General features: G+C 40.8%; 1 protein-coding gene across 1 annotated transcript in view; it reads left to right on the top strand.

The window, feature by feature from the left end:
* The window catches only part of COL20A1 (collagen type XX alpha 1 chain), a 198,119-nt gene that overhangs the window by 158,159 nt on the left and 19,564 nt on the right, over positions 1–20,396 (top strand). The window contains exons 32-36 of the mRNA XM_087959166.1: positions 7,474–7,527; positions 10,476–10,529; positions 11,866–11,937; positions 14,274–14,309; positions 17,830–17,896. Of these exons, the coding sequence (XP_087815292.1) occupies positions 7,474–7,527; positions 10,476–10,529; positions 11,866–11,937; positions 14,274–14,309; positions 17,830–17,896 (283 nt within the window). The remainder of the gene's footprint in view (positions 1–7,473; positions 7,528–10,475; positions 10,530–11,865; positions 11,938–14,273; positions 14,310–17,829; positions 17,897–20,396) is intronic.

Below are 20,396 nucleotides of genomic sequence, written 5' to 3'. Positions count from 1 at the left end.
ACAAGTTAGTCGGGCAGATCATTACATCATGAGGTAAATCACAGAACAGCATAGAGAAGAAAAAGCAGAAGAAAAAGGCGGGAAAAAAGGGAAACTCTCCCTTTATACCCAGCAACCAATCATAATGTAGATTGCCTCATACAGGCGGTCTATGACAATTCTCCACAGCCAACTTGCCATGGCCAACTCACCACAGCCAACTTGCCATGGTCAATTTTTAATGTCCAACTTGCTGCAAGACAACTAATTGAAATAATTAAATAGAACTGTTAAATTGTCCCGCAGCAAGTTGTCCCACAGACAGTTGGCTGTGGTGAGTTGTCCTGCGGCTAGGTAACCATGGTGAGTTGGCCATGGCAAATTGGCCATGGCAAGTTGGTCATGGTGAGTTGGCTGCAGCAAGTTGGCTGTGTCAGGTTGTCCCATTCTGCATGCAGGAGCCCACATTCTCCAACCACTCAGTTACAACTTTGTGTTCTGGCCAATTATCCCCTTTACTGTTCCAGCTACCATATTAAATTAAATATCTTAACAAGGAAGAATTTAATGAGATTATTCCTTATTCTGGATTCACATTTAGCGGTCCAGCTCTGCATCGGTGACTTATAGTACCTTCATAGTCTCACCCAGCCATTATTGAAGTAATATAAAGCCTTTTTGCAATAGTATTGTTTTGGCACACAACGGTATTTGGAGAACTCCAAAGATGCTATAAATTTCTAGTGTGGAAATAGATTGGCTTCAGCCAAAGAAAACTGCATTCAGATTTCAAATTTCTGTGGAGTTGCCTTTAGGTCATATTTTCTGCTTCTGTTTCCAAAACACACTTAACTCCGATGGCTGAATTTTCTGGATTTCAGCACATCGAACAGCAGGCTGTCCAGATTTTGTGGTTTTGTCCTGCACGCTTTATAATGTTATTTTTTTAAAGTTTAAAACTTTTTACTTTTAAATTCATTCTGGTTTGAATGTTCCTGTTATTGATTCTATTGTACATCGCCCAGAGCTCCTCTGTGAGGGAGATGGGTAGTTAAGAAATACGAAATATAAAGAAATAATTAAACCACTGGAAAAATAAACGTGGTTAAAGCTAAACCATGGGATGTTGTGCATGTGCAGTAACTGGCCATTTCCTAACTTGGTTTAAGTATTAGGATGATGATGATGATGTTATCCATTCAATCGTACCCAACTCTTGGTGATTTTATGGGCCAGGTCTTTCCATTGTCCTATCTTACACTATTTCCTTGAGTTTTTCTATGCTCTGGCTGGTGGCAGGCTTTGATGGTGCCCAGCCATCGTGTTCTTTGGCAGCCTAGTTTCCTTTTACAATGAACTCTTCTAAGCACAATTCCTTTCTCCAGTGAATTCCCCCACATGACATGACCCAAATAAGCGAGACACCGTTTCATGATTTTGCCTTCTAGTGACATATCTAATGTTATGCACTCCAGTACAGGTAAACCTTGACTTACAACAGTTCATCTGATGACCCATTTTATTACAATTTTTTTTGCCATGGTTGCCACAGAAATTCTACTGCAAATTGCTACAGCTTAAGATGTTTATTTTTTAAATTACATTTTATTGATGTATATTCCGCCTTTATTATTTTTACAAATAACACAAGGTAGAGAACATAACCAAAAAACTTCCCTCCTCCTATTTTCCACATAACAACAACCCTGTCGGGTGAGTTAGATTGAGAGAGGGGAGTTGGCCCAAAGTCACCCAGCCTGCTTTCATGTCTAAGGTGGGACTAGAACTCTTTGCTCTGGTGATTGGGTCAAAGTCACCCAGCTGGCTTTCATGCTTAAAGGCAGGACTGGAACTCATGGTTTCCAAGTTTCTAGCCACTAGACTAGACCATACTGACTCTCATGTCGAACTTGGAAACCCTGGTTGAAGTCCCCATTCAGCTACTGGGTGACTTCAGCCCATCCAGCTTCTCCAGCTGATATTGGTGACAGGAACCAGGGGAGTGATTGCTATGTACACTGTCTGATATTGCTGGAGGAAAAAGAGGCAGGAAATTAAATGTGATAATTAAGTGAATGAAAATGTACTGGCTGAGGTATTGTAAGGGACTATATGTGTCATAAATTTATTGTTTTATTTTTATTCAAGGGACCGCCGGGTCTTAAGGGCGATAAAGGGGACAGCGGTAGTCCAGGAATACAGGTAATTCTGTCTCACCTTGTTCTCCTAGTTAATGTACCTTTCCTAACATGGTGCTCTCCAACTTGAGCATCCATAACTTGCAGCCAGATCCCAAAAATTCCCATTTGATGGTGGTTCAACGTATCTAAAAAGCATCAGGTTTGAGAAAAGCTAATCAAATTTTGTCTATTGAGAAAAATGATGGCATGGTTATTAAAAAAATAATAATAGATTGTATAGAGATGGACAGGCTAACAATGAAAATAAAAGGCAGAGAAGATTCAATTTACTATAGGGCCTGGGATGCTTGGTATGAGTGGTTTAGAAATAAAAGAAAATATAATGGCAATTAGGAAAAGAATGAAGGAATATGTAAATATGTAAATATACCATAGAGAAGATTGATGTGTAAGGCTAAAAGATATTGATTTATAGCAAGAGTAAGATGTAATGGTAAAGGAATCAATAAATACATATACTGAAAAATGTAAGGAGATACAAAAGATGTCTTGATGTTGATAACAATGTATAAAGTTTTATTTTATGTTTTTAAAATTTGGAAACTTAATAAAATTTATTATATAAAAAGAGAAAACTGGATCTTCAGTTGCTTTCTAACAGCTCTGAAATATCTTATTGTCTCTGGAGATTCTCAGTCATTCAGGTCACGGTTGTCCCAAAGCTGCTTTTTCAAAAGGCAACTGGACTTTCTTTGTTTTTCCTTGGAGATGTTTCACTTCTCATTCAAAAAGCTTCTTCAGTTCTGACTGAATGGTGGAGGATGGAAGGATTTATATTCATTGCAGTCATCTGGTCATTAGCACTCTCTCTGAGAGTCATTAAGTTCACATTCTGGACAGAGAGGGCTGCTGGTTTGAAAGAGGGGTCAAAGAAGCCATCTATGTCAAAATTGAACAGCCCTCCCTCCACAGAGAGGGAGGGATACGACACCCGCTAACTCCTGTCTACAACACAGTCCTTTCAGAGTCCCAAGAAGGCTCCATATCCATTTGCACTATTTAGGTGACCTTGAGGGCACAGATAAACCTCCAAGTGGCCTCAACGACTCTCAGAGAGAGTACTAATGACCAGATGACTGCAAGGAATATAAATCCTTCCATCTTCCACCATTCAGTCAGAACTGAAGAAGCTTCTTGGATGAGAAATGAAACATCTTCAAGGAAAAACAAAGAAAGTCCAGTTGCCTTTTGAAAAAAGCACCTCTAGGACATCTGAAATGTCTTTTCATCTTATCTGGGAATTTCTTATGGTTGCTTTTAATAAATAATATATATGGAGCCCTTGATGTTTTCTGAACTTGGTTTGCTTGCCTGCAGATGTTACATTGCTCAACTAGCTAACATTGTCCTAGTTAGCTAACAAAATGTCTGCAAGCAAACAACCAAGCTCAGAGAGCACCAAGGTTTCCAAAGTTCAATCCTGAGCTACGTATTTTCTCTTCTGTTGAAATCATTTATTCTGTCAACGCCAACAGGACTTGGCAAACATTAATTATTAGAGGTTTCTTTTTCCCTTTTTTTTTTTTAAAATTGAATACAACCACTAATAAAAAACAGAGATAGAATAGATGTACATACATAAAATAAACTTCACTCAAGTGGAAAGGTTGAAATGAAAACATCATAGTTATAAAAACAATTTTTTTAAAAAAAAAAGCAAAACGGATAAATAAAGGCTTTCTAGAAAACTCCCTTCCTTTTCTCTGCATCCTTTTTCCTGCTAATTGCTACTTAAATATGTTCATACATGACATCTGTGACTAAAGATGACTTATGACCACAATTGAGCCCAAAATTTCTGCTGCTAAGCAAGACAGTTGTTAGGCACCATTTTACGTTTTTTCTTGCAACGATTGTCAAAAGAATTACTGCAGCTACTCAGTTAGTAACACAGTTGTTAAGTGAATCTGACTTCTCCATCAATTTTGCTTGCCAAAAAGTTCGCAAAAGGTGATCACGTAACCCCAGGACACTGCAATGGTCATAAATACGAGTCAGTTGCCAAGAGTCTGAATTTTGATCCCATGACCACATGGATGCTGCAATGGTCCTGAGTGTGAAAAACAGTCACAAGTCACTTTTTTCAATGACGTTATAACTTCAAATGCTCACTAAATGAACTGTTGTAAGTCAAGAACTACCTGTGTTGCATATTTCTATTTGGATCATTTTTGATGATTTATTTGTTTTTAAGCAGGGTGTTTTTTTTGTCAAAACCATAGTCTATGCATCTTAGTGTCAGGATTCCGGCAGTTACTCCAATTAAATCATGAGCCTCGAGCCACACTCCCAAAACTAAAGAGGATTTAGTTGAAGTTAACATTCTACGTCCGTCACTAACCTGGGCGTAGCCAACTCTGAGATATGTAATTCACTGTCACCCTTGATCCTGCTTCCTCCCCCCCACCCCTCTGGGTGTATCATCCAACAAAAAACGTCCATAGTCAAGAGTCATCAATCATGCTCTCCAATTAGATTTTTTCATGGCAGAAGCTTCAGCCATCTAATCAGTGCTTGAAGAAAATATGAATGGAATGTACTTTCAATTCCACACTGTTGCCTGCTCTTTGAAACTCCGCCCCCCCTTCTTTCTGTTGTTAACTATAAAACGTGTATACAAAATGTTTTATGAGTTGACGCTTAGCTTGTTTTGCTGTGTAATATATAACTGGACATTTCTTTGGAAGTCTAGTCACAGCAATAGGATTATGGAGATTTTTTGCAGATGGATGAAGCTTTAAAAGAAAGCTGGCATGATGTTGTCCCAAGAGAACTGAATTCGACAACTCTATTTTCCTTGTTCTCACTTCTGAGATGTTCTCCTGAATTTTTTTTTTAAAAAAGATTAAACGTATATTATAGTGCCTTTATTTGGAGAAACGTTGGGTTATTTTTAGAAGAGATGGCAGTTCTTAAAATTAAACTGCATCAATTCTGTTTCTAGGAGAAACAGGTTTTTTTTTATTTTGCATTGGAATGTTGATTTTTTCTGGTTCACATTTCTAAAACTTACATACCTGTATGAACCTATATGTTGATACAGGTAGTCCTTGACTCCCAATGTTTTGTTTAGTGCCTGCTCGAAATTACAAAAAAAAAAAATCCCTTGAAAAAAATCTGATTTATGACCATTTTTCACACTTATGACTTTGCAGCTAGGTCATGTGATCAAAATCAGACACTTGGCAACTGACTTGTCAGTATATTCATGAACTGGAATAGAGCTTGGTAACAAGGTCAGCCAATGAATAGGCATAGCAACTAAATCAGCCAATGAGGACAGTTTGGAAACTGAAACTAAATATAGCCTAGGCTGGAAACTGAAACTAGAAGTAGCCTAGGAGTGGTTCTATATTAAGCTCTGCAGTTCTGAAGCTATCTTAAGCTCTGAGTCTGTTTATTGAAATGAAACTGCTTCTCTCCTCTGCTTGCTTGCTGAACTAAAGTGAAACTGATGTCTGCTTCTGAGCTACTGAAATACTGCTTCTGTTTGAGTTTGCTCCATGTTGGAGAAATCTACAACTGGTTTGTAAAATTTACCTATTATGTTTACAAAGACGTTAAATGAAGCATCAGCTATCTGTGTTTGCTTTTCTGGCACCGAATTAACGCTGCAAAACTCTGGACACGACTCATATTTATGATGGTTACTATCAGGGGTTGGATTCCACCAGTATAACAACCGGTTCAGTGATCGCGTCCATCCATTAAAACAATTAAAACAAAACAATGAGAGAGTGCTTCATTTGCGTTCTTTGGTTGTCCCTTGATCTGGGAGGCAAATTCTGAGCTACTTCCCAACAAAACAATTTGACGGTGGAACCAATGACTCAGAGAGGAGATAGGCTGTCCTTCATGGGATGCTTTAGAGTAGAAGCTAATAGTGAAGACATCAGCCATCTGCCTGTGAAGTTTTAATTAAGACATCTACCCAGAATAGGTGCCCAAGTGTCCCTTCCAGCATTTAATTTGGTCATTCTATCTCATAGCCACCCACAGATTCAAAGAGACTTGGCTGCAGGCTAAAAAAAAACATTCTTATTCAATCTGACATTTTCAAGAAGGCTCTCTTCTAGTTTAGTTTAGTATGCTTTACTTTGTTGTCATTGCACATTGTACAACGAAATTAAATACCATCTTCAGTGTACTAGACAGCAGAATTCAACAGAGCTACTGCCCTGGGATAGAAGCTGCTTTTCAGCCTATTTGTCCTTGTTTTTATTATTGTCCTGTACCATCTGCCAGATGGTAATAGTTAAAAAAAAGGGGTTCCCAGGATGAGATGGATCTTTGAGAATGTTTTGAACTTTCTTAAGGCAGCAGGAGCTATAAAGTTCTTCCAAAGAGGGGAGAGGACAACCCATGATCCTCTGGGCAATGACGTTAACCCTCTGGAGTGCTGTCCTATCTGCCCCTGTGCAATTGGCAAACCATACAGAGGTGCAGTAAGTTAAGATACTCTCTCTGGTACAGCGGTATAAGGTCACCAGCAGTTTTTCATTCAGTTGTTGGCTCCTAAGAAGTCTCAGGTAGTATAATCTCTGTTGGGCCCTTTTGACAAATGCTGCAGTGTGAGCACCCCAGGTTCTATTCTGCAACCAAACTTGTTTAGATACATAGATGGGTATGAGTTAGAAGAATCTCTAAAATATATCATATGTCTTTGTGTCTGTTTGTGTCTCTGGTGTGTGTGTGTGTGTGTGTGTGTGTGTGTGTGTGGTGTGGTACATTGATTTATTCCTTTTGAATTGAGGAAAACAAAATATTTTATTTATTAAAGCAAATATCAGTTATTTGCTTTGATAAATAAAAGCATAAGATGTGGGTCCAAAAACAGATAGTCCTTGACTTATAGCCATTTTTTTAGTGACTAATGTTACAACAGCACTGAAAAAAGTGACTTTTGACCAGTTTTCATGCTTATGACCATTGTGGCATCCCCATAATCACATTATCAAGATTTGGATCCTTGGCAACTGACTCGTATTTATGACGGTTGCATTGCCTGTCATGTGATCACCTTCTGACAAGCAAAGTCAATGGGGAAGCCAGATTCACTTAACAACCATGTGACTAACTTAACAACTGCAGTGTGATTCACTTAACGGGGGCAAGAAAGTATATACAATGGGGGCAAATCTCACTTAACAATTGCCTTTGCTTAGCAATAGAAATTTTAGACTCAAGTTTGGTTATAAGTCAAAGCTAAGTCAAGCTACAACCTGTAGCTAAGAACTCATCATTGCTTTGGCATGGAATGTACCTTCTAAATCAGACCTCTGCTTGTCTACAGGGTATGATGGGTCTCCAGGGAGCAGCAGGTAAAGATGGCCCTCAAGGATCAAAGGTAAAACTTATTTCCTTAAGTTTGCTCAACCTCCAGACCTTCACAGTTATGTCCATGTAGTTTTGGTGATATCTGTTGTGGTCTGCTGGCGGCCTGTGGAGCTGGAAACAGAGTCGGACAGTGGGGAGGAACATGGTCCAGTCCTGAAATCTGGGGAGGGCTCGGACGAGGGATCTGCGTCTGACACAGAAATGGGGCCAGGGCCATCTGAGAGTTATGTGCTGACTCTGGAGCCCCCAGAATCTGATATCAGCAAGGCAGAGGAACAGAGGGAGCCTATTCCCAGTCCGCGCTTGCACAGAGCTGCCAGAAGGCAAAAACAGTTAAGACAAAAGGGGTGACTCGGGAGTAAGGCTTGGAGATGATTGGCCCCTTCCATAAGAGATAAAGGAAGAGCAAAGGGACATGAGCCTTTGCAGGAAGCAACTTTGCTTGTTTTGATTGGTTTAAGTTTAAACTCTGAAGCTTTGTTTGGCCTTGTACAGTTAATTGGCAATTTAGTTGTTGGCAGCATTTCAAGGGAGGTAAAGGTGGGTGCTTATTAGCCTTATCCTGAAAAGACTGTGGCAGACTTCTGTTGGACTATTCACAAATTGTTTGGGACTCATTATGGCCTGTGAATGAATATAATTCACAGCCGTTGAAATAAAAAGAGCATTTTTGGGACTAAGCGTGTGATTGTTACTGCCTCAGGAAGCCTTGGTCAGAACAATATCATTCTAAACATGGTTTGTTGATGTCTTTTTCTGGGATAGTTTTTCAGCTCCTTTGTCTACAGCAGGACTGTCAAACTCCCGGCCCGTGGTCCAGATGCATCACGGCCACACCCAGTTTAGCAAAGGGGAAAAAAGTCCCGTGATGATTCGAGTTTGACACCCTTGGTCAACAGTCTGGTGATCCCCCATCCATGTCAACAGAATAGCAGAATAACAGAGTTGGAAAGTCCTTGAAGGTCATCTAGTCCACCCTCCTACTCAAGGAGGCCCCTATACCATTTTAGACAAATGATTGTCCAATATCTTCTTAAAAACTTCAAATGTTGGAGCATTCACAACTTCTGGAGGCAAACCATTCCATTGATTAATTGTTCTAACTGTCCAGAATTTTTTCTTTAGTCCTAGGTTGCTTCTCTCCTTGATTATTTTTCATCCATTGCTCCTTATCCTGCCTCCAGGTGCTTTGGAGAATAGGTTGACTCCCCCTTCTTTTTGGCAGCCCCTTAGATATTGGAACTCTGTTATCATGACACCCCGAGTCCTTCTTTCCATTACACAGATTCTTTAGCCCTAATTCTACCACCTGTGTATGGTCAACCACGTGATGTTACCTGCTGAGATTAGCTAGATTAAAGTCCCTCTAGTCATGCAATCTAATGTGGAGTGGGGCAGGAGAAAAAACCACTTTGAACCTGCAAACCTTTCTGTCATATCCAGAAAGCATCTAATATTAAATTAGCTCTTCCTGTTAATTCAAGCTACCACAAGCTGATACCCTGCTTGTGATGCTACAATGGATGCTACAGCTCCCAGAATTCCCTGCCACCTGTAAAAGCCATGTGGGAAAGATCTTGGGAGACAGGGTAGGACAGGGGTCTTCAAACTTGACAGCTTTAAGACTTGGGGATTTCCAACTCCCAGAATTCCTCCTCCAGTCATGTTAGCTCAGGAATTCTGGGAGTTGAAGTCCACAAGTCTTAAACTTGCCAAGTTTGAAGACCCTTGGGCTAAGGGATACTGCCTATGGTTAAATAAGAGAGGGCATAGCCCTCCGTTGTATAATGGGAGGAGAAAGAATTTCAGTAGGTACCTTCCCTAGTTTCTCAGGCTGTAAGTCAGACAGCAAGAGATCTGTATTTTCAGACTTACAAGATTCTATTAATGTAGCTTTACAATAAAATAGAATTATTCTTATATGGCTATGTTTCCTCTCTGGTCTACCTGATAAAATCTTGTTGATGAGGTTATCCATTCAGTCACGTCCAATTTTTGGCGATTCTATGGGTCAGGTAGTCTCTCCACATCTTCTGATCTTGCATTACTTCTCTGAGTTGTTATATGCTCTGGCTGGTGTCAGCTTTGATGGCGTCCAGCCATGGTGTTCTTTGATGCCCTGGTTTCCCTTTCCCGCTAATTCTTCCAAACACAATTGCTTTCTCCAGTGAATTCCCCCTCATGCCATGGCCAAAGTACGTGAGAAGCAGTTTCATGATTTTGCCTTCTTGTGATATGTCTGGAGCTTTGAGCTCCAGTGCTTGCTTGTTTAATACTAGCCCAACAATCAATCAGTAAACAATACTCCAATCAAGGAAGTTGTCAGGATTCCAGCAATCACTCTTAATTAAACCATGATTCTTGAGCCAAACATAAAAAAAACTTCAAAGGATTCATTAGAGGCAATACACTGGCACTGCCCTGTATCAAGCCAACTTTGACATACATCATTTACAGTCACCTGTGACCCTGTTTCTCCCCTACCCCCTGGGTGTCTCATAAACCAGATTCTCCAATTGAGCACATTCACGGGCTGGGTGTCACACCATTCATGTTCTCCAAATTAAATATATTCCAGGCAAAATCTCTGGTATTTTAGTTACAATCTTTTAAAGATAAGAGTTGGAATGTACTTTCACTTCCAAACTGCTGCACTGCTCTTCCAGATTTCCTTCCTGCCCCCCTTTTTTATGGCAACTACTAAAACAAGCATAGAAATGTTTTATGAGTTGACAGAAGTACCAGCTCAGACAAACAATCAAACAATAAACAATACCCTAATCAAGTAGCCATCAAGAACACTCCCACCAACAGTGACAGAGAGCAAACCCTTCTAGCGCTGATCATGATACCTAATTTGCTAATGAAATGTCTGCAAAGAAACAACTAAGCTTAGAGAGCCCAGAGAAGCCCCCCTGGGCTACAAATACTCTCTTCTGTTAATAAATATGCTTCCAGGGTGTTCGAGGACTTGAAGGAGCAGCTGGACCACCAGGGCCTCCAGGACCACGGGTGAGCAATTTCAGTCAAGTGGAAATTAATGTCCATTCCAGAATGAAACAACCCCATTCCAAAAAGCTGCTACCAGCAGAGTTCCCTTGGGCTAGGAAGAATGGGAAAGCAAGCTTCACATTCTGTATGCTTTCATTGCTATTCAGCAACTGGGCTATTCGCTTTTGGTAGCTGCTTGGCAAAGAGTGGGGGATAACCAGCTGGTGGTCAATTTTGAGAACATTCAAAAACCTGGGTTGGTATCTAAAAGTTTCTGGATTATTGAGGTATTTTCTGCTTCCTTACATCAGCAAAGTAGGCAATTGGATATCTTCTTATTTTGCCCTTCAGACAGAGGGAAAGAAATGTAAAAAAAAAATAGATGAGAAGTAGAAGAGAAAGCCAAGGAGAAAAAGGAAAAGGAATCACTAGTATGATAGGTTATCACGCACAAGAGCCATTTTGATGTAGCAGTGAAGGCATCAGGCTAGAAAGTAGGAGACTGAGTTCTAGTCCCATGTTAGGCATGAAAGCTGGCTGGATGATCTTGGGCCAGTCACCAGGAGATTGTACAGTGGTACCTCGGTACTCATTTTTAACTGGTTCCGGGAGGTGCGATGAGTAGTAAAAATGCTGAGTACCAAACCAATTTTTCCCATAAGGAATAATGTAGTGAGTCACAAGGTAGCTGACAGCTCCATGTTCTAGCTTGTGCATTGAGTACTAAACAAACAATGAGTACTGGGACAAATGTTTTGCATCAAAATGCATTGAGTTTTCAATGAGTTTTAAAGCAGTTGAATACTAATGTCCCATGGTAAGTTCTCATCTATTTCATGCCTTAGGCATGAAAGCTGGCTGGGTGACTTTGGGCCAATCACTAAGAAGATGCTGTGTTCTAGTCCCGCCTTAGACAGGAAGCAGCTGGGTGATCTTGGGCCAGTCATTCTATTAGCTCTAGGAAGAAGCCACTTTCAAAAACTTTGCTATGAAAATGGCAGGAAATTTCCAGGCAGCCACTAGGAGTCAAAACGGACACTAAGACACCAATTTTCTAAAAATAAAAAAGTAAAAAGCACCCCTACACAATGAAGCTATTAGAAAGGGAATATGGAAGATTTCCCAAAGCATCATTAGAAGAAACACTGTTAGTCTACTGTTCTATCCCCTAAATTATGATATTAATGGGAAATGAGGGAAACATAACTCATGTACAATGTACTCTTTTAATATTCTTTCCCAGCTAGGAAATAAATCTGAGTCTGTAATTTTCCCCCCTTCTGCTTTTGGCAAGCTAATTCTGCTAGATTCCCTTGAACCTCAAGGAGCTGATTATGTCTCTTCTTTCTGCCCTCAGGGATTCCAAGGCTTAGCAGGGGCCCGGGGTAACCCTGGAGACAAAGGCCCCCCAGGAGAAGTCGGACCCACGGTAAGGCTTCACCCACCCCCCTCACTGTTACTCACTGCAATTAAGAATACTCAAGACCTGTTCATTTGATTTCACGGTCACAGATAGCCATAGGTAAAGGTAAAGATTCTTCTCACACATATGTGCTAGTCATTTCCAGCTCTTGGGGGCAATGCTCATCTCCGTTACAAAGCTGAAGAGCCACCACTGTCTGAAGACATCTCCGTGGTCACTGTCCGAAGACGTCTCCGTGGCTGGCATGACTAAACGCTGAAGGTGCATGGAACGCTGTTACCTTCCCACCAAAGTGGTCCCTATTTTTCTACTTGCATTTTTTACCTGCGTTCGAACTGCTAAGTTGGCAGAAGCTGGGACAAGTAATGGGAGCTCACTCCATTATGTGGTGCTAGGGATTTGAACCGCCTAACTGCCGACTTTCTGATCGACAAGCTCAGCATCTTAGCCACTGAGCCACTGCGTCCCTACAGATAGACATAACAGAATACTATAATAGAATAACAGAATAACAAAGTTGGAAGAGACCCTGGAGGTCTTCTAGTCCAACCCCCTATCAAGCAGGAGACTTATATACATTCCAGACAAGTGCTTGTCCAAACCCTTCTTAAAAACCTCCAATGTTGGATCATTCACAACTTCTGGAGGCAACCAGTTCCACTGATTAATTGTTCTTAACTGTCAGGAAATTTCTCCTTATTTCTAAGTTGGATTTATCCTTGATTAGTTTCCATCCATTGTTTCTTTCCCTGCCTTCAGGTACTTTGAAGAATAGGTTAACTCCCTCTTTTCTGTGACAGCCCCTCAAATATTGTAACATTGCCATCATGTTACCCCTAGTCCTTCTTTTCATTAAGTTAGACATACCCACTTCCTGCAAGCGTTCTTCATATGTTTTAGCCTCCAGTTCCATAATCATGTTTATTGTTCTTCTCTGCATTCTTTCTAGAGCCTCAACGTTTCTTTTTATATTGTGATGACCAAAACTCCTTGCAGTATTCCAAGTGCAGTCTTACCACACTTCCAAATACCACTATCTCTTCCAAGACTCTAGAAACAGGTGCATTGTAAGTCCAAGTCACCCAATAAGTGGAAATAGCTCATTTAACTCAAATAAATCAATATTTGAAGTGGTAAATTTCCATTATCAGGATTCCAGCGATTGCCCTAATTAAATCATGAGCCTCGAGCCAAGCTTCAAAAAACTTCAAAGGATGTATTAGAAGCAACATACTGGCATGATCTCTATGAAGCCGACTCTGAGATATGTAATTTATAATAATCTATAATCCTGTTTCCCCCCCACCCCCACCCCTCTGGGTGTATCATAATTCAGATTTTCCAACTGAACACATTCATGGCTAGGTGTCATCAATCATATTCTCCAATAGTGGATTTTCGCGCCCACCGGTTGCCTCAGTTACAATCTTTGTGAGATAAGCTGGGAATGTGCTTCTGAGTTCATTTGCCGTATGCTCCTCCAGGGTTCTCCCCACCCCTCTTTCTTATGGCAACTTGGAAACCAGCATGGGCATGTTTTACAAGTTGACATCCATAATTGTTATTTCACATCTTTATTACTCTGGCTAATGATAGTCCTTGACTTACGACCACAACTGAGGCCAAAATTCTCCACCTCTCCACAAACATTCCTTCCTTCTACCACTGATAATATTATCTAGTTTGGTTAATGAAACATCTGCAAGAAAACAACCAGGCTTGGAGAACACTAAGGACTCCACAGTCTCCTCCTCCTCCTCTGCACAACAGCCACTTCCTTCTAACATTGATGGTGTTAGCTAGCTCGGTAATGAAACGTCTGCAAGAAAGCAACCAAGCTCAGAGAGCACCAAGGACCCCCTAATTTCAACCCTGAACTAGAAATATTCTCCTTTATTGGTATTGTAATGTTTTGTTTAGACTCAGGTGTCGCTTGCAGATTGTATGCACAAATGCAGAACTGCAGAGGGATTTCCAAAAAGAAGTGGATTGGCAGAGGAGGGGCGAGATCCAGCTATTGATACCTTGATACCGTACTTTTACTCCCATACAGAATTCAATGTGGAAGACGCCCTTAGCAATTCATGTTTTTTTTTCTTTTTTTTTTCCTCTGCAAAGCAGCTATCCGTGTGCATAATACTATATAAGGAAATAAATTATATTTTTGACCCAGCATTTTTATACCTGGGGATGTTCCTGTTATCTATAAGAAAACATTTTTCTTCCAGAGAAGGAGCAAACCTTAAAAGCTACAGGAGATCTTTTATCAAGGTGCAGATACATATAATAATTATTTTTTTATTTATAGTTTGAAGATAATAATGTTTTTGTGTTTCCTCCAGGGGCTGCCTGGTCCAAAAGGAGAAAGGGGGGAGAAAGTAAGTCTCATTTCCTTCTTTGATGTTCTTTGATAACCATTTAAGGACTATAGTATTTTTAATTAAATTTTAAGTGAGAGCCTCTGCAATTGATTTCTGTCCACCTTTTAAACACAAGAGTAGTGGAATGAAGGTATATAATTATATACACTTTTTTTTTCATTTGGTATAGTGGTTTAGGAGCTGGCCTAGAAAGAGATGGTGAGTTCTAGTCCTACCTTAGATATGAAAGTCGACTAGGTGACTTTGGGCCAATCATCAGAGTTCTGAGTTCTACTTCTGCCTTAGGAATGAAAGTTGGCTGCATGACTTTGGACCAATTGTTAGACGAATCTGAGTTGTACTCCCGCCTTAGTCATGAAAGCTAGCTAGGTGTCTTTGGGCCAATCACCAGGAGATTCTGAATTCTAGTCCCGCTTTAGGATGAAAGCCAATTGAGTAACTTTGGGCCAGTAACTTTCCCTCGGTCCAACTGCCTTGCAGGGTTGTTGAGGGGAAAATGGGAGTAGGAAGGAGTATTAATTATGTTTGCTGCCTTGAGTTACTTACAAAATAATAAAAGTGGAATAAAAATTTAAAAAATCCAGAAGAAGATAGTAAATTTTATCAAAATAATACTCTGGAAAAGATCAAAAATATCAATTAGCAGTGATGTCCATATGAGATGTGAAAAGGGGAAAATCTTTGATCACATAATTGGGCCCGTTACTTTGACTTCCAAATACCATCCCTGCAGATATCCTGTTAATTTATCGGACATTCTGGCATGGTCTGTACAACCAAAGATGTTGTTACCAAGGTATGATACCTGAAAAAAAAAAGTTGAGATAGTTCTCAATAATCCTCCAAAAACAATTCCCATTGTTAAAATATTTGGAGGAAGGTGTGCCATTATTAATTTACTAGATTTCAGCATATAGCCGTATCTACAGCAATTCTTGGCAATTCACAACACTTATAAAACCCCAATAAACCATCCACACTAGCTCCATGGTAGCATCTATAAGGGAGGGGTCAAAACAGAGAAGATGATGAGCTTGGCATTGTCATGCAAGCCCCACCTATTTTCTATTTGCATAAACAAAAGGGGTGGGGCTTTGATCCCACTGGCACACCCTCCATCTTGTAGACATCCCTATAGTGAACAACAAAAATGGACCAAACACAGGTAGTTCTCGACTTAACGACTACAATTGAGCTTCAATTTTTTTTGTTTTTAATCAAGGCAGTTGTTAAGTGATTTTTGCCCCATCTCATGACCTGTTTTTTGGCCACAATTGTTAAGCAAATCACTGCAGTTGTTAAGTAAACCATGCAGTCATTAAACAAATCTAAGCCAGTTGAGAAGGTTACAAATGGTGATCACAGGACCCCGAGACAGTGCAACCATCATAAATACCTGCCAGATGCTAAGTACCCAAACGTTGACTGTGTTACCATGGGAACGCTACAACGGTCGTAAGTGTGAAGAGCGGTCATAAGTCACTTTTTTCAGTGTTGTTGCAACTTCGAACAGCCTCTAACTTTCCTCTTTCTTTGTCTTTTCGACTTCTTTGCAAACCCGGATATTAATTTTAAACCTCATCTTTTCCTTCTCTTGATTGTTCCCTAAATTGCTCTGAAAATGTTGCATTTGTCATTTGTTTCTCAGAATTAAAGGCAATCTAAACACAATTGCTGCCACGTGATCCCGAAGAGACATTTAATCAAAGAGGTCTGATGCCTAAAATGACTAGAGAAGAATCTTGCCATCAGATAGGGATTAATTCTTGAATGTTTCGCGAAGTCACCTTCCTGCAGTCGTTCTTTGGGGGCTGAACAAATAGACTGTCCTTGAAAATGCCTCTGTTAATGTACTACAACACTTCCTTTTCTCTGTTTGCCTTCTCAGGATAATCAAGTTGCTGAAAGATCATCAACATCGCTATAATCCATAAAAACCCGTAATGGCATGAAAATGGATAATCATAATATTTTATGGCGAGTTTTTATGGCTTATAGACCAGCTTCTTTTCAAATTGTTTTCAGTGATTTGATTATTCTCTTATCTGCCGTAAGGAACACACATAACCAAACTGGTGTATGCAATAAAATAAGAGACTCGGCTTCAAGATGAGCTTTTATCGAAACATCTAATTTTGTATGATACCTCTTGGATTGATAGGTGGTTTTTACACAAAATTAAACACCACCTGGGCAAGAAAATGAAATATAACGGTAGATAGATAGATAGATAGATAGATAGATAGATAGATGGATGGATGGATGGATGGATGGATGGATGGATGGATGGATGGATGGATGGATGGATGGATGGATGGATGGATGGATGGATGGATGGATGGATGGATGGATAGATAGATAGATAGATACATAGATAGATAGATAGATAGATAGATAGATAGATAGATAGATAGATAGATAGATAGATAGATAGATAGATAGATAGAGATATATCACAAATATATTAACATTGGTGTAGTGGTTAAGATGCTGGTCTAGAATCCAGAAGACTGCGAACTCTAGTCCCACCTTAGGCATGAAAGCCAGCTGGGTGACTTTGGCCCAATCACCAGGAGGTGGTGAGTTCTTGTCCCGCCTTAGGCATGAAAGTGGCTCGGTGACTTTGGGCCAATCATCAGGAGACTGTTGAGTTCTAGTCCTCCCTTAGGCATGGAAGTGGCTGGGTGGCTTTGGGCCAATCACCAGGAGTTTATGAGTTCTAGTCCCGCCTTAGTCACAAAAGCCATCTGGGTGAACCAATCTGGGTGGACCAATCACCAGGAGACAATACATTTTAGTTCTGCCATAGGCATGAAAGCTGACTAGGTAACCTAATCACTAGGACATGGGTCAGCAACCCGCAGCTCTGGAGCCACATGTGGGTCTTTCATCCCTTTGCTCCCTGTTGCCAGTCAATTGATAGGGCTTTCAGTTAGGACAGGTAGAGGAAAAAGGATGCCGCGTTAGGAGGAGACTCTATGGTAGGAGAACTGGATTTCCAGTCAGCAGAGGAAAAAGGACGCCGCGCTAGGACGAGACTCTATGGCGGGTGAACCAGACTTCTGTTTGGCTCCAGAATTGAATGGGGGGCTTCCGGTTAGGACCTTTGCAGTTCTTTGAGTGTTTAAGGTTGCCGACCCCTGTACTAGGAGATTGTGAGTTCCAGTCCCAACTTAGCCTACCATCTTGTGGTGTTTGGCCAAAGTCGTCCAATTGACTTTCATGCCTAAGGCAGGGCTAGAACTCCCAGTCTCCAGGTGATTGTTCCAATTGACTTTCATGCCTAAGGCAGGGCTAGAACTCCCAGTCTCCAGGTGATTGTTCCAATTGACACTCGCGCCTAGGGCAGGACAAGAACTCATCATCTCCTGGTGATTGGGCCAAAGTCACCCAGCTGGCTTTAATGCCTACTGCAGGACTAGAATTCCCAGACTTGTGGCGATTCTCCCAGTCTCCCATTTTCTAGCCGGGTGCCTCAACAACTAGACCAAACTGGCTTTCTCCTCTTCCTTCCTAGGGTGAAGCACAGTCCCTGTCTACCATCTACCATCTGGTAAACCAAGCCTGTGAGCGTCTGATCCAGTGTAAGTACATCACAGCACAAAATCTTCCCTGTAATTTTCACCTCTGCAGCTGCCCCGGGGCTGCAGGGGCTGCTGTAAGTGAGATGTCAGATGGAAAACAAGATGTGTGTACTGTAGCTCAGCCGGATAATGTGTTCAGAAGCCTCACAGGGCTTTTGTCCAAAGCCAACTGAACAGGTTACACACCAGCCTATTATTGCCCTGTCTCTAGATCAGTTAATTTCATTTGCCTTCCAGTAGGGCTTCTTCTTCTGTCTCTCTTAAGAAATAGGAGGCAAGATTCCGACTTCTGATCAGAAATGTAAATTAAATGAAGGAGACTTTAAGCCAGATTGGTACAGGGTGAAGACAAGAATTTGGGAGACTCAGGTTCTAGTCTTTGTTAGGGATATACACCCTAGCAGAACCTGCACGGCAGTCAGGCAGTCAGGCAAATATGTGAGACAAATGTTTTTGTAGCTTACACTCAGTAAAAACAGATACAATGTGCTAGTTAAATAGTTTATTCCATAAGATTTTAGCATAGTCAAACAGTCCATATATCATACACTAGTTCAGTCCGTCCGGGGATTATTCAGTTACAAAGTCCAGTGTCGAAAAAGAGGTAATTAAACTTACAAATATCAGTCCAGTAATATATCTCTTCGCAGTAGAGATATGAAGAAGTAAAACCTCCTTTCTTCGTTCAGCAACAGCAGAGAACATGCAGTTAACAATCTATCATCGTCAGCAAGCAATCCAGTAAGCCAGCAATCAATCAAGTTCTCTTGCTCCCTCTTATGGCGATTTACAGCCGCACCCAAAATTACATGCTTTGCAGTTAAAGTGACACACACTTAAACTCACTATCATAGTCTATATATATTATTTTACCCAAACTACGTTAGGTAACCTATGTTATTCCTAACAGTCTTCCTCAATCGTGGAAGTTTCCTGAGAAACCTTGGATCAATTCCCTTCCTTTAGCCTAACCTATCTCAAGGGTGGCTGCTGTAAGGGGAAAAAAGTGGAGCAATTGATAGATGAATCTATGCAACTATAGATCGGTATACCCAATAAAACTAATTACCTTTGAATGTTGGTGTGATGAAGCAGGTAAGGTCTTTAACTACAGCTGTGGAGAGCCAAATTCTAGCCTGCCTTCAACCACTGAAGCACCCTAAGTTTCTTTGCAGCGGCCAACCTGTCTTTATGGGGAGAAATAAGAAGATGGAATGCTAAGTATTGTATACCGTCTTGAGCAATTGGAGGAAAATTGATATTTTAAATTGTACATCATCAATTACTGTCAGTTCTTAGTGATCCCATAATAGATTTTCTCTATCTGTCCCTAACCTGGTTTTTGAGGTTTTCCAATGCGGCACCATCACTGCTGGAACTGAATCTATACATCTTGCTTTGATCTCCTCCTCCTCCTCCTTTCCTTCCCTCCTTCCTTCCTTTCCTTCCCTCCTTCCTTCCTTTCCTTCTTTCTTTCTTTCCTTCCTTCCCTCCCTCCCTCCCTCCCTCCCTCCTTCCTTCCTTCCTTCCTTTCCTTCCCTCCTTCCTTTCCTTCCTTCCTTCCTTCCTTCCTTCCTTCCTTCCTTCCTTCCTTCCTTCCTTCCTTCCTTCCTTCCTTCCTTCCTTCCTTCCTTCCAGAGCACATCAACTCCCAGAATTTCCCAGCCAGCACGGAGCTGATCTCCACATATCTTAAGGTTGCTAAGTGAGAAGCACTGGTCTACAGACATCTCATTTTTACAAGACCTCTTTAGGATTTTATCATCTGAGATCTAAATATTGGAAAGGATGGTTTCACAACATACAGGAGTTAGATGATTGGCAGGAAATTAGTTGAACGTCAAACAAATCCTGGTCTGTTTGAGAGAAAAACTAACTTGGCGTTCATGGGCTGTATCAATTAGTTGTGGTATATAGCATACGCATGATCAGTTCAGCATGTCAAGAGAACACTGTCTGAAAATAATCAGCTCTGGCTATCTATGGCACTGATGCCCAATTTGCTTCAGGATTTCCCCTGCTTATTTTATTGCTGAGAAAAAGGGAAAGAATTAACTACAGTCTGCAGAAAACATTATTCCGGTCCAACCTACCAATAAGAGAATTGCATGCAATCAAAGGAAGTCTCGATTGAGGTTCAGAATGTTGCTTACTTGCTGCTACCTGGTTCTGAATGCAAATGTGCCTGGCTGATGATCCCTCAAGAACACAATTGCTTTTGTTATGTGCCATCAGGTTGGCGCTGATGCTTAGCAACCGTATAAATAGTCCTTCTCCAGGGTGAACTGTGCCCACTCTGGTCTTCCAATAGCATACCCATCACTGCTGCTAATTGAAAAAAAAAAAAAAAACCCACACACACAGTGAAAACTGGATGTCATTCTACAGATCAGTTGAGATTGCACAGCACTGCTGTCTATTAAAAAGAACTTAGCTTGGAAATAGATTCGGACTCAAAAGTTCCCCACAGAGAACTTGTGGCTCAGTTAAGGAAGAGTTG

Source organism: Notechis scutatus, chromosome 3, assembly GCF_049901735.1.
Source record: "Notechis scutatus isolate UNSWTSFEM ecotype Mainland chromosome 3, rNotScu1.2, whole genome shotgun sequence".
NCBI lineage: Eukaryota > Metazoa > Chordata > Lepidosauria > Squamata > Elapidae > Notechis > Notechis scutatus.
The sequence above is the reverse complement of the archived record's forward strand: the minus strand, read 5'-3'. Positions and strand labels throughout refer to the sequence as shown.